Consider the following 13,988-nt stretch of genomic DNA (forward strand, 5'->3'; position numbering starts at 1 on the left):
CTACGATGGGTGGTGCTTTCCTAGGACTGTGGTGTGTGGAGGTGGGAGAGTCCTTTTCTCTTCAGTACATTTTCAAGTTTACTCCTTTTTTTTTCCTCTGGTGTGGGTTGGTTTTGCTTGTGTTTGTCCAGGTGTACAAGTATTTGTGTGTGTGTGCATTTGTGTCCCGTGTGTGTGTGCGTGTGTGTGTGTGTGTGTGTGTGTGTGTGTGTGTGTGTGTGTGTGTGTGTAAGAGTGTGTGTGTGTAAAAAGTGTTCAGACTTTTGTGATTTGTGTGTGCTGTTCCTCGTCAAAAGGTTCGTTTTCCGGGTCGGAATCGGTGGTGTCGGAATAACGGTAGTGATCCGGTTCGTTGTCGCTCACATCTGGAGTAACCGAGGTGGACGTACTGGCCTCCGAGATCGAGGGCTCCTCTACTGTTTTAGTGAAATACAACTTCACCTGGGCAGAAGGGGCAAAAAAAAAAAAAAAAAAAAGGTTTCTTAAAAACTTAATCACTGGCACCACACACAGTCGCGACACAGCGAAGCTCGAGCACAAAGAAATCACCAACGCTCGTCACGGCTGCGCATTGCTTCTCCAGCGGCCGTGCGTCACTCTAAACTGCACGTGATTCTGGCTCCGACACGTCAAATTGCAGTCCGTGATTTGTAACACAGGGTTACTGGGCCATCATACAGAGCAATATAAACATGAACATTACGCAAGGGGAGAAGCAATGTTTTTTTAATTCACTTCCTTTATAAAAAGTCATCGCACACCTTCACTGGCCACCTTTGTAAAGGCAGATCTAGCCACACTGCTGAAAACAGGAATTCTGTTCCAGTGCTGATGCTCCTCCTGGGTCCTGTTCACTCTCTCAGGACTGAACTTCCTTTTTGATCCTTCTTGGGTTTTTTTTTATACAATGCTGCAAATTCAGCTACAAATTCACTTTACAGCAGATTAAGCTAAAAGTGGAAACATTGATTGTCTATTGGCATTAATAAAGTTATCACTATCATCAAAAAAAAAAAAAAAAATGAAGACCTTTAATTCTTTAACCCTTTACTGGAGATCAGCCTGAACCCCAAGACCTTGGGGCCTTCTGGGTTTAGAACGACCAAAAAAAACCCGACAGAAGAAGCAACTCCATGATCAAACACGATTACTCAGTTTCCTTCCCTTTGATGTGTAAAATATACAAACAAACATTCACAAACATCATACGTGCCCGACTAAGCAATACAAAAGCAGGTTGAACACAAAACGCTCATTCAGTAAATACAAAAGGAACCATCTGTTTGCACACAACAACTCCAAGCTTTCTGGCTAAGGAGGCCTGAGAGAGTTGTGGCTCTTGCGCGTTCTCACGTGTTCTTACCTTAAAGTTGGGAGAGAAGTATCTGTTCCCTTTGTCTTTATTGGCTTTATCGAGGTCATTTTTTGTCAGAGTAAGAATCAAGTAATCCCGGTCTGCATCTCCTCCTCCCCGCTCCGCCGCGCGCTCACGCTCCCCGCCACCTCCGAGGCCTCCCCGCTCCGCCGCGCGCTCACGCTCCCCGCCACCTCCGAGGCCTCCCCGCTCCGCCGCGCGCTCACGCTCCCCGCCACCTCCGAGGCCTCCCCGCTCCGCCGCGCGCTCACGCTCCCCGCCACCTCCGAGGCCTCTCTCGTGCTCTGCTGGAGAGCTCTGGCACTGGGCGGAGTTGCCGTCGATGTCGTTCACCACGGAGCCATTCTCCACCTTCGACTGGCTGTCCTCTGGGCTAGGGATGAAGAACGTGTTGACCCAGAAATGGAACATTTTATCCTGCAGGACGCGAGAAAAGAGAAATGCAAACATCCAGGAAAGGTTTACATTTTACAGCCATAAATAACACATTTACACACAGGCACACACTCGAGCCAACAAACTAAATACGCAAAATGTATATACAGAGAGCACGTTAAAATAACAAAGGTTGTATTTAAAGAACACAGAGACACTGATAAATCACGTGTCCATGCACGCACCCACCCACGCGAGAGTGAGGAGCCCACCCAAACACACACACACACTCACACACACACTCACACACACACTCACACACACACACACTCACACACACACTCACACACACACACACTCACACACACACACACTCACACACACACTCACACACACACTCACACACACACTCACACACACACTCACACACACACTCACACACACACTCACACACACACTCACACACACACTCACACACACTCACACACACACTCACACAGAGGACCAGTTCTGCAGTGCTGGCTAACGCAACAGAGGTCAGAGGGCAAAGGACAAATGTCAACCAACCTTTTTCATCATTTTATTTTGTTTGTGGAAGAACTCCACTTTAATGTCGCCACAAACAGGAAGTGGCTGCGAGAACTCAAAGAACATGTGCTTCTCTTCCCTTCGCGTGTGGGCCGGATTCGACGTGTGGATCTTCACTTTCAGCTGGTAGACCACAAACTGAGGATCTGAGAAGAGAGACCGCAGGAGAGGCAGGTGGGGTTTGAGGATAGGATGAAAAAAAAAACACAAAACACAGAGACATTCAGAAGAGACGTTTGACACTCACTCAAAGACGACATGGAAAAAAAACAGGGCACAAGGTGTAAGTGGGAAGAAAGCAGGAATAGGCTCCACCCCCCCACCTCGGAAAGCACCAGAAGCCATGTGTCCCTTATAAGGAAAGGGGCGTCATAGAATGGAGTGCAGCCCGCAGAGAGCATGCAGCCAGTACAGTCGGCAGGCAAGCGTACAGGGCCCTTTTCTGAACAAGAGTAACTAATGGCACTGTATGTGCCCAGCTGCTGCAGCGAGTGCTGACTAACCCCAACCCCCAACACTACTGGGTGGGCAGCGAGTGCTGACTAACCCCAACCCCCAACACTACTGGGTGGGCAGCGAGTGCTGACTAACCCCAACCCCCAACACTACTGGGTGGGCAGCGAGTGCTGACTAACCCCAACCCCCAACACTACTGGGTGGGCCGCGAGTGCTGACTAACCCCAACCCCCAACACTACTGGGTGGGCAGCGAGTGCTGACTAACCCCAACCCCTAACACTACTGGGTGGGCAGCGAGTGCTGACTAACCCCAACCCCCAACACTACTGGGTGGGCAGCGAGTGCTGACTAACCCCAACCCCCAACACTACTGGGTGGGCAGCGAGTGCTAACCCCAACCCCCAACACTACTGGGTGGGCAGCGAGTGCTGACTAACCCCAACCCCCAACACTACTGGGTGGGCAGCGAGTGCTGACTAACCCCAACCCCTAACACTACTGGGTGGGCAGCGAGTGCTGACCAACCCCAACCCCTAACACTACTGGGTGGGCAGCGAGTGCTGACTAACCCCAACCCCTAACACTACTGGGTGGGCAGCGAGTGCTGACTAACCCCAACCCCTAACACTACTGGGTGGGCAGCGAGTGCTGACTAACCCCAACCCCTAACACTACTGGGTGGGCAGCGAGTGCTGACTAACCCCAACCCCTAACACTACTGGGTGGGCAGCGAGTGCTGACTAACCCCAACCCCTAACACTACTGGGTGGGCAGCGAGTGCTGACTAACCCCAACCCCTAACACTACTGGGTGGGCAGCGAGTGCTGACTAACCCCAACCCCTAACACTACTGGGTGGGCAGCGAGTGCTGACTAACCCCAACCCCTAACACTACTGGGTGGGCAGCGAGTGCTGACTAACCCCAACCCCTAACACTTCTGGGTGGGCAGCGAGTGCTGACTAACCCCAACCCCTAACACTACTGGGTGGGCAGCGAGTGCTGACTAACCCCAACCCCTAACACTACTGGGTGGGCAGCGAGTGCTGACTAACCCCAACCCCTAACACTACTGGGTGGGCAGTGAGTGCTGACTAACCCCAACCCCTAACACTATTGGGTGGGCAGCGAGTGCTGACTAACCCCAACCGCAACCCAACTCCTTTTACAGCACGATGCAAATGTTCCAAGATCTCAACTGTGCATTAGTTGTCATCTCATTCCCGCCTTTTCTATCACCAACACTCACTAAGGGTTTCTAATTTTACACCCGCAGGGTTCTGATATTCTTAAGTGATGTTTGTTATTTTGCAGTGCATTACTACATGGGGTATGTGTGTGTGGGCATGCACTGCCCTGACAGAGGGCATTAAAAAACAGTGGCTGACAGGCAGAGTAATGTAATGTAACCAGGCAGCCTAAAGCAGGGTGCATACAGAGCAGTAAACCCTGTAAGCCTGGCTACTTTGCCATCATTAGAGACCGAGTCGGTCCAACACACCACTGCACAGCTCGGTGTTCTCAGGGACCTGAGCTGTGCGGTGCTGTGACCTCACGCCGCCTGAAACCCCCCCCCCCCCACTACAAGAGCACAGGCTCACACTTCATACACCGCACCACCGGAGGGCGCTGTGCTTGGGGCGAGGGCCGGCCTGCTCAGCTACCGTTAGTAGTGAAGGGAATGCAGCTTTACCCCAGTGCCAGCTTCCTTTCTTGAAGCCCTGCGGGTTCGCCTCGCTCCTGTTTTTAACAGTACTGTCCCCTTGGAGAGAGAGAAGGAGGTTAAACATGCCAGCGGCAGTAGCAGCGCAGCCGGCGATCCTGTACCCACACGGCCGCGCTCGGAGCTTCAGGGCGTCTGACTTGGCCGTGCCAGCGCAGCACTGGACTGGTTGGAGGTGGTTCTAGTCTGGTTTCACAGCCACAGAGTACACACACTCACACACACACACACACACACACACAGACCCCCCAGCCTCGACGTCCACGCACTCCCATGTCTCCATAAACAAACAAACAAACACACACATACACACAAATGCAGCTAGTCTTTCATGTGGCGGGAGATCTTCGGTGCTCCTAGTTTGAACATGTGTGCAGCCTAGTAGGCCAAGTCAGAAGAGAGCCCTCAGAAGGCAGGAACAGAGGGGGAGATACAGATGAATGTTAGGCAATCAGGAACAGAGCCAAGACTGAACACAGAGGGTAAAACGCTCACAGACACACACACACACCCCATTTCTATCACAACGCCAACACTACAAACTGAACACAGTATGAGCATGCGTACGTGTAAAAGTTCCCTACAGCTTTGCTCCAGACCTTTTCAGAAATGATGCCTCTCCCCACTACCCTTAGCCACGCCCCCTCCCCCACTACCCTTAGCCACGCCCCCTCCCCCACTACCCTTAGCCACGCCCCCTCCTCGCTTCACGAACTGGCCGGTTCACATTCTAGCTTCTCTCAGTTCACTGGAGCGTCCGCATAAAGACCCCATCACATGACCACTGCACTGCACCGCCTTTACAAAATAGAAGAGCGTTAGTGCCGTACGCGTTTGCGCAAGTGGAAGTGAAAAAAGGAAGTGCAGAGGAGCCACCGAGTGGGTACAGGCCACGCCCTCTGTCCAGCCACACTTACTGCAGGTGCCCCCGCTGAACATGGGGAGGGTCTCGAACACCATCTTGTGGAAAAGGAGCGCTACAGGCTTGTAGTCCAGCTGGTTCCTCAGTAGATGGCTGTAATAGTACACGTAGCGCCGCTGGCTGGGAATGGTCACACCCTGCGGGGGAACGAGACCAGCACACAAGGCTCACGTCACCGCACAGACGGACAGACGGAATTACACGCGCGCACGCACGCACACACGCACCTCTCTACCTATCCATCTATTTATACATGTTTAATAGATTATCAATCGACAATCTATTAAATACACACACTAAATATGTTCGTCTCAAATATGTTATTTCGGATGTAGCGCATTCCATCGGGCTTTAGAAGTTTGGGTACCACCTGCCCACCTTCTTATCCCTGGTCCTCACTTCCCCGTAGAAATCCAGAGCTTCCTGTGCCTCCATGAACTTCCTACGATGCAACAGGTAAGCGCAGATCATGACCCCCGTGCGACCTTTCCCGGCCTTGCAGTGGATGGCTGCCACGTGGTTCTCGTCCTCAGACAGCCATTGGTCGAGATCCTCGCAGAAGGGCTTAATCAGCTCCAGCTGAGGGGGGTTGTGGTCCTCAAACGGGTACTGTGCAACTGGGCAACACAGCAAAATCGACAACACAGCAAAATCACCACAACGGTCAAGGTTGGTCAAGATTAAGTCAAGAGAGCAAGCTTGATCTGTGCGAGCGTCAGCTTTCTTGGGATTGGTCAGAATGCCAAAAGAAACATTTTTGATTGGCTAAAATTTCAGGAATAAACTCCAAGAATTTTATTTCAAGCAGATTTCAAAAATAGCCACAATGGTTCTTGAGGTTATGACACAGATTATTCCAGTTTTAGTCGTGTTTACATCACAGTTAAATATTGCATGAACAACTGATTTAAGCTTCCATGACCTACTGGCACTAACCTACATTACTTGGTACGAGGATTAGTTCCGAGTTTCTCAAAAACTTGATTTTGCGGTCAACAGCTTCGTTAAAAGTGCATTGTGTCACCTCAGAAATTAAAAGCTGCCAGCAAAAATCTCACACATGCTTGTGCATCAACTCATCTGGACTAACGCACTTATTCTCAGACAGCTGCACTGGCTATCTGCTTCCTTCAGAACTGATTAAGACATTCTTAATGCCCTTTAAATGCCCCACGTGTTCTCTGCTGTGCCCTGATCATTGGGCTTTATCCTGCAGGAGCCCTCAGACGTGCTGAACGGCCTGGTCTCACTACGGACCTGAGCCGTGGAATCCCCCCCCCCCCCCCGCCGAGCGACCAGAGGTACGCACCCATCTAGACTCCACACCTAATTGTTGTGCATCATCATTTCCATTGTTTTAATTCACAATTTCATTTTATTCCTACTGAACCCTTGTGGGAAACACTCAATATAAAAAGAGTTTATTATTAAAGTAAAGTAATCTTGCACGTTAGTGCCTTATTCGCATAATAAACCAGGAGAGGCCATGTGTCTCTATGATTTGACCATTTTAAACACATCCAAGCTTTCACTGAACCAGATCGGACTTGTATCTCCACTTTTCCCCTCACAGCAGACCAACTACACTTCTGAAGTAAACGGAGCAGGTCAACCAGGTGACTGCCATTATTTGTCTGCGGCTCACAAAGGCGAACATAACGGACTTGGAATATTTGTAGTTCATCGATATCACTGGCTTTAAAAAATAAGCTCAAAACAACACAACATGAAAGGTACTATTTTGGAAATAAATGGTTTGGGTTGGAAACAGGTGGTTATAATGCGACATGGACATTCTTTTGTATTCAGCAGAACTGTTCATTCATTTGGTGTACTTACCCCTACAGTTGAACTTCGCTGCATCGTAGTGTCGCTCTGCACATCTGAAAGACAATTAAGTAAAATTAAAAAGACAAGATATGACAAGCCAAGAACAACCAATGTAACTCAAAAGTTACCTTGTGATTGAAAAGGATATTTATACATGCTAAAATCAAACTGAAATGAAACTTTTCCTCCAAGTGGTCTAGAACTGTGTAATTGTGTATTATACATAAAAGGCTTTTAAGATTACATGGTGGACACATTTCTGTATCAGAACAACTGTGCACTTACAAGTTATAGATCTTGTAATGGTTTCTGTGCTTGGAATCCAAAAACCTGTAAAGGGCAAAAATGAATCACCATCTTCACACAACATCAAAACCGGATCCAAAACTCTCATCACTTTTATATAGGAAACCAATTACTCACATTTAACCCCTTTTACATTCATAGTTCTAAACATATGACTATGTTGGTTTGACAGCTGAAGATCCTGAAGATACTGCAATGACACATTAAGCCTTTATATATTTAAACAAAACCACAAAATGTTGACTGCATTAGAACGTTGCCTAAAATACACATATAAAAGTATATAATATAAAACTAAGCAACCACTCTATGAAAGACTTGAGTTCGTCCACATGTACATTACAAGTCATAAAGGCTGTCTAACAGACTGAAGTGTTGGGGCACACAGCGGTTATAAGTCACCACGCTCACACTGAGCTCAAGTTGGTGATGAGTTACCGCATTCATCCCAAAATGTGACTTTTCAGAGCAATACTACAATCAATCGGCACTTTTGTGCATCAACTGCAAGTTTTTCCTACATGAAAATCGGCTGCAGCTTATTTGAGTGCATTTTAATACTTTACTATTAGAACTCGCAACTATTGTGAACGATAACAAAAACAACATACGAAATAAAACCACCTTCCAAAACGTATGAGCCTCATTAGGGATCTGGTCAATGCTGTTACAATAACGTGCAAGCGTGTCATTAAGATCAGCTCTTATGAGAATCAACGGCATTCGTCCTCGTTTGCGATTTTGATACACAAATGACTCATGGTTCAGCGATAAAAGGAAGGCCACTGTGGAACAGACGGTAATCCAAAAGAACACCCCCCACCCCACCACCGGGGGGCACCAGGGAGCAGCTTCACTCACCGCACTACGTCATCGATATTGTTCCGGTACACTCCCTCCAGCCTTTCTGCAGGAAAACCCATGGCGATGATGTTTGGGTAGATGTCTGAACACAGGATAAGGAACCCAAGGCTTTTTGCCAAGCCACCCCAACCCCCGAGATCTTCCGCGTTACAGGGTTTGTCTCATTTATACGTTTTTGTTAGAGAAACGTCGGCAATGTTAAATATCATCTTCAGTGGGGGCAAGCTCTCCAAACGATCTTGTGCGCTCCCAGACAGAAAACATCGCTTACTCACACATAGACCACACAAGAAATCATGCAACAAACTCTTTGCTCTTTTTTATACAGGATAAAGGGGAAGAAACTTTATATACATCAAGTAAATTGCACAACCATGATATCTAATACTGCAACAGAATGAGACGTTAGGCAGGCGAGGTGAAACCAGCTGGTGAAGTTTATGTTCAGACTGTCTGGAAAGCAGAAAAAAAAAACAACAAAAAAAAAACCAGACCACAGGCAAAGCAACACCTTCTCCCACATGGTCCCAACACAGCAGGGCAAAAGAGCACACTGCAAAACAGGAGATGATCACCAGCCATATCTGTGACCCCGCCTCACCAACGTGGCCTGTCCGTGACCCCGAGCCTGCACCCCACACGCTGCCGGGGGATGGGAGACCGAGAGAACTCGCACAAGGGAGCGCAGATCGCAACGAGCAAGCAAACGCTTCGAACAGTATAGGAACGCGTCAGAGGATGACAAAGAACGAGAGGGAGATGGAGGGAGAGATGAGGGGACAGCGTGAGAGAAAAAGGCCAGGACCACTTTCTGTTTTACGCGTTTCCTGTAGCGGTACTGTCAAAATGGAAAGCCAGAACGGTTTTAATTGGATGAGTCAGGGTTATATATAGCTCAACTGCTCAAGCACCAACCACTTTAAAAATAAATAAAACGTTAAAACCCACAAAAAGTGGCAGACACGCCAACCTCTCTCAGATAGCCTTTATGAAGACACACTGAGCTTTACAGAAGAAGCAACCACACGTCCAAAAACACTGATTAAATAACAATATGCTTGGATGGATTTAAAAAGGGCAGAGGGGGGCCTAAGGTGGATGTACTCTGCCTATATCTGATATTGATGCTTGTTTAAAGATTTGCGAAATCAAGGTAAGCAAGCATTAGAAAAGGCAAAACCAGTGGAAAAGTGCATTTTGCTGGGAAAAGAGTTTTTATTTCTTTATTGGTTTTTATGTCCTTTTAGTGTAGTTAAAATGAAAAAAACAAACAAACATCTGTTTGTTTCCCTTAGTGGCAAATATGACGAACCCTCCTTGTGTCTGATGATTAATAACCTGATGATACAAAGGGGTCTCACAGGCAAACACCTGTGAGTTTGACCCATGGTTCTGTCTCTGCAAACTAGGAGCACAGGCCAAAGCCCTCAGACTGCTCGCTGCTCTTCTGTGCAGGTCAGTGGCCGACAGCAGTTTCTTGCAGCCTTCCATCTGTGCTCTTGTGAGTTTAAATTGTCTCCCATTGACTAAATATCTTTTGTGACTAAACCAAACTGACACACCAGAGATTAGAGATGTTGGTATTGGATTTAGCTGGGATTAGTCTTTTCCATTTACCAGTAAGAGAGACCAGTGTATTTGTGGTTTCCGTCATTCATAAGAAAAACAGCATCTTCTTTTAGATGACCTGCAGAACCTCAAGTGCAATCATTTGAGCAGGAACACGGGCTCTTTCGGACTGCGGGATCAGATTCTGCTCAGATTATTGCACTTGAGGTTCTGCAGGACATGTTTTTCTTAGGAATGACAAGAGAACCACAAATACACTGGAAAAGACTATACGGACTACAACGGCTATAGAAACTAGACTGTAATCCCAGCTAAATCCAATACCACCACTGGCCCACCACTGCTGGGGTACAGTACACAGGTTAGGTATCTCTAATCTCAAACATCTCTAATGTGTCAAGAGCACACACAAAAGGCTGAAAGAAACTGCCATCAGGAACTAAACTGCCCCGAAGACGAGAGAGTACATCCACCTGAGGGACCACCACCTCCCCTCCTCCTCCCTCCCTCCCTCCCTCCACCCTTCTCTCTAACACCACCCTTCTCTCCAACCCCCTGAATCCCAGCAGTGCAGTCCAGAGCTACATAAGAGCAGAGGGCCATACGGGTACTCCTGTAAGAGCAGGAGCTCCAACTGTGCGCGCGCGCGCACACACACACACACACACACACACACACACAAAAACATCTAGAGGTTTATATTTGCAACCTGGATTTGACTAACGAACTAAAACAAACTGGTACTGAACAGTTTCCTCAACTACATACACAAAAAAAAATCACAAAGACGGGGGAGAAGGCAGTAGTGAGGGGAAAGAAACAGAACAATAAGGCAGAAGTTTGGAAATAAATACTGAGCGACTTTCCAGTGACCCGAGTCTGTGTAATATCTGCCATAATCTACCGTGGCCAATGCTAAGGAGATCGACTAGCGTCAAGAAATACTTCAATGCAAAAGGCAGTCTATCAAGACTTTCAATGGGCTTCCATTAAAAAAAAAAAAATTAATCCCGAGTGTCCAGGTTGAGCCGGCGCTGGTCCTCCAAAAATATACTGAAAACATAAAAAGAATTTCTGAATTTGGCAAAAGCAGATGGATTTGTTTCCTGCTGCCAGAGCTGCATGTGGCTCTGTTGTATGGGTGAGCGCGCCTTCCTCACACACGCTCCTGCGGGATCTCAATCACGGTCACGGCTGAAGGCATCAGTGTGTTAATCGTTCTGCACATCACATCATTTCCACCTCCTCTGAAACTGGAGCGCCGTTCATGTCGTGATGTACGAGTTTGGCCAAACAGACGTTACGGTTAAATACGTGCACGGTGCTGCATCTACTGCACATCCACACTCAGAAGAAATGAATCATCTGGAATGAGACCGCCTCAGCGGTGGACGTTATGCATTAAGATTCCCACTGAATACATTCACACTCACGCGCAACGCCATGCCAACGGCTAAATGCCACGCTCGAGGGACTAGAGATGGGTTTAGAATGAAGAAACTGCTATTTTTAACTTGTGGTCTTACTGTACCGATCCTGTTTTTTAAATAAATAACCTGTTAATTGTAAGTGAACATAACTGCTGGGTTTTGCAAACTTTCCAAAATCACAAAGTTTAGTATTGAGCCGTTTGGTAGGTACCTAGTCACTCCACCAGCTACACGGAAAACCCTCTAACGCAGAAAGCACAGGTCTTGGGTAAAGGGGCAGATAGCCACATGGTCACATTCCACTTGGCTGGCCAGCACGCAGGAGATCGCTGCCAACTGCACAGTTGACATCAGAACAGGAAGTAACCGCATTTGCCTTCATAATTACCACATAAAGCAAAATATTTAGCATCTTTAAAGGGTTCACCTTGCTATACTTATTCTGTACAATCACACCATGTTGTATAAATGACCATCAATTTCCCAAAGCTTTATGGAAAACCTATACTCCCGGGACCTGTATAAGTCTATGTAGTATATCATATCATTTCCAGTTGAATTAAAAACTCAAGCGTGTTTCACTCCGTCTAGCCCAGTAACACCTTTGATGTTTGACGACTGCGTTATTCATTACAACCCTACCCTTTATCGTTAGGTGTCATTACAGTTTCAGTTGAACTGCACAGGGGTCGCATGCAAAACAAAGCCCAGGTGTTAACCAAGATTACCCATGCGTCACCTTGGCTGTCACTACCATCATACGATTTCACTCTAATAGTAAGAGGTTTTACAGCAAGTTACGGGATTACATTTCTTACATCTTATATAAGGTACGCATGTTGTATAACATTTAGTATAACACAAAACTACGCGGCTTGTCCTCATTCCTCACGCTGAATCCAAGTGGCCTCCACTTAATTCCAGTACGTCTCGCTGCGAGTCGTAGTGTCCAGCAGTCATGCTCTGACATTGAAGAATCATTTCCACAGCCAACGTGGCTGTCCGACTGCCGCCGCTAATCTGACCCCCACAACGAGCCCTCACTGACAGAAAGAGAGCTATGCTACCACAGACCTGTCCTCCGATTTTAAAACGGGATTAGATTAGACCATTTATAGATAGACAAATAGATAGACAGACAGTTTCCTAATGCAAACATTTCGTGAAGCGCTACCCGTCACTCTTAAGACTTGAACGCTGATGCCTTCATGCAGGCTGCACGCACAGGCACCTGCACCCACGTCCCCGTGCAGTTCGGCCCGGGTGTCAGGCCCGGTCGCCCCGCCGTGCCGACAAAGGGAAACGCCGCAAAACGGCCAGTCCGAAAGACACGCTCAGGGCAGAGCCCACCGTCGAGGCTGCATAGGAAGCGCCTGTAATAACCTGTAATCGCAGACAGCAGATCGGTTATAGAGCTAGATCTCTGGAACTTTATAACGAGGATGTGTTAACCACCCGGTCTGGGCTTCGCAACATAACGGCACGGCGGTGGAACCGGACGAAGTGACGTGCATGGAACAACTTTGATCGCCCTGCATGCATCCAATCACGGGCTAACCCGGCTAATTCAGCTAGCATCAGCAAACAGACGGGTCAACATGATCAAAACAGGCTTAGAAAGCGTGTTACACAGTCTTAGGAGGGTCGGCGTAACCTTGCACGGCTATGATTCCAGGACTCAAAGCCTTTGCACTGCAAGCAACACACAGTCCGGCGGCGTTAGCTGCTAATCTGTCAAACCACCGAGCCTCTCGGATTTTAGACATAAAACCGTGCAAAAGAGAGAGAGAAAAGGCCACAAAGAGCAACTGGCCAACAGACTTGAGGATACACGTAAGGTCCAAGTCGAATCCATCTTCCTGGTATCTCCTCTTATTTCGACTCACAATTTCTTTAATGATCGCAGCCATTGCACCGACAGGAGTTTCTCAGTTTCTGAGGGTTTTTTTTTTTTTTTTTTTTTTTTTGTATGTTTAATTGCGGATTTAATTTCGAAAGGGCGTCTTTGCGTGCGACGACTCCGTCCCCTCTCTCGCAGCTCCGCTTCGCGCGGGCTACGCGGTGCTTGTCGTCGCGCGAGCAGCACTACTAGGCTCGCGTGTCATAAAGACGGGGCCCTCGCGCCGCTCCGACAAAGCAGGCCCGACTCTCGCGGCGGCTGGAAGTCCGTCGCGCAGTCTCCCGGTTTTTCCCCCCCGTAAGCGGCCCAAACCGGAGCGCATCCGACGGCGGTGGGAGTCTCCGGGGGCCGGAGGGCAGGCGCCCGTGCTCGGCCTCACCGAGGGCGCGAGCTCCTCTCCATCGTCGTTTAACCGGGGGTTGGTTGGGGTGGGGGGGGTGTGGGGGGGGAGATCTCGCCCGAGCCTTTCACGAGCCCTCTAGCTGCCCCCCCTTTAAAAGCAAAAGCGTCCTAGCGAATGATCATCGTTGTCGCGCAGAGGTCTCTAGGTATTCCGCAAAAAAAAAAAAAAAATTAAAAAAAAAAAAAAACAAAAAAAAAAAATTCCAAAATAACCCGACGGTCTCCACCTCACGCGTGTACTGAATGCG

At 48.2% G+C, this 13,988-nt stretch overlaps 1 protein-coding gene across 2 annotated transcripts; it reads right to left on the minus strand.

Annotated features, from left to right (window-relative positions):
• Positions 1-208: 208 nt before the first annotated feature.
• Positions 209-13,761, minus strand: ptena (phosphatase and tensin homolog A). 2 transcript variants are annotated; one of them, XM_035532954.1, is made up of 10 exons: positions 13,270-13,761; positions 8,437-8,521; positions 7,555-7,599; positions 7,279-7,322; positions 5,818-6,056; positions 5,435-5,576; positions 2,318-2,484; positions 1,685-1,792; positions 1,364-1,486; positions 209-441 (listed from the first exon to the last, which is right to left on the minus strand). In XM_035532954.1, exons 1-10 carry the CDS (start codon positions 13,346-13,348, stop codon positions 256-258), a joined length of 1,218 nt encoding a protein of 405 aa, XP_035388847.1. In that variant the 5' UTR covers positions 13,349-13,761; the 3' UTR covers positions 209-255. The 2 variants fall into 2 exon arrangements, with proteins under 2 accessions (XP_035388847.1, XP_035388846.1); XM_035532953.1 differs by having other exon boundaries at positions 1,364-1,461; positions 1,558-1,792.
• Between the last annotated feature and the right edge of the window lie 227 nt (positions 13,762-13,988).

This window comes from Electrophorus electricus, chromosome 13, assembly GCF_013358815.1.
Source record: "Electrophorus electricus isolate fEleEle1 chromosome 13, fEleEle1.pri, whole genome shotgun sequence".
Classification (NCBI taxonomy): domain Eukaryota; kingdom Metazoa; phylum Chordata; class Actinopteri; order Gymnotiformes; family Gymnotidae; genus Electrophorus; species Electrophorus electricus.

What these genes read in the sequence shown, in the direction of transcription:
- ptena (XM_035532953.1), bottom strand. Translation starts at nt 13,348, where the DNA reads ATGGCTGCGATCATTAAAGAAATTGTGAGTCGAAATAAGAGGAGATAC. An exon ending in GTTCAGCGGGGGCACCTGCA is followed by an intron (nt 2,485 to 5,434) that starts GTAAGTGTGGCT and finishes CTCTCTTCTCAG; the next exon opens with ATCCTCAGTTTGTGGTCTAC. An exon ending in AAAATAAAATGATGAAAAAG is followed by an intron (nt 1,793 to 2,317) that starts GTTGGTTGACAT and finishes CGCGTCCTGCAG; the next exon opens with GATAAAATGTTCCATTTCTG.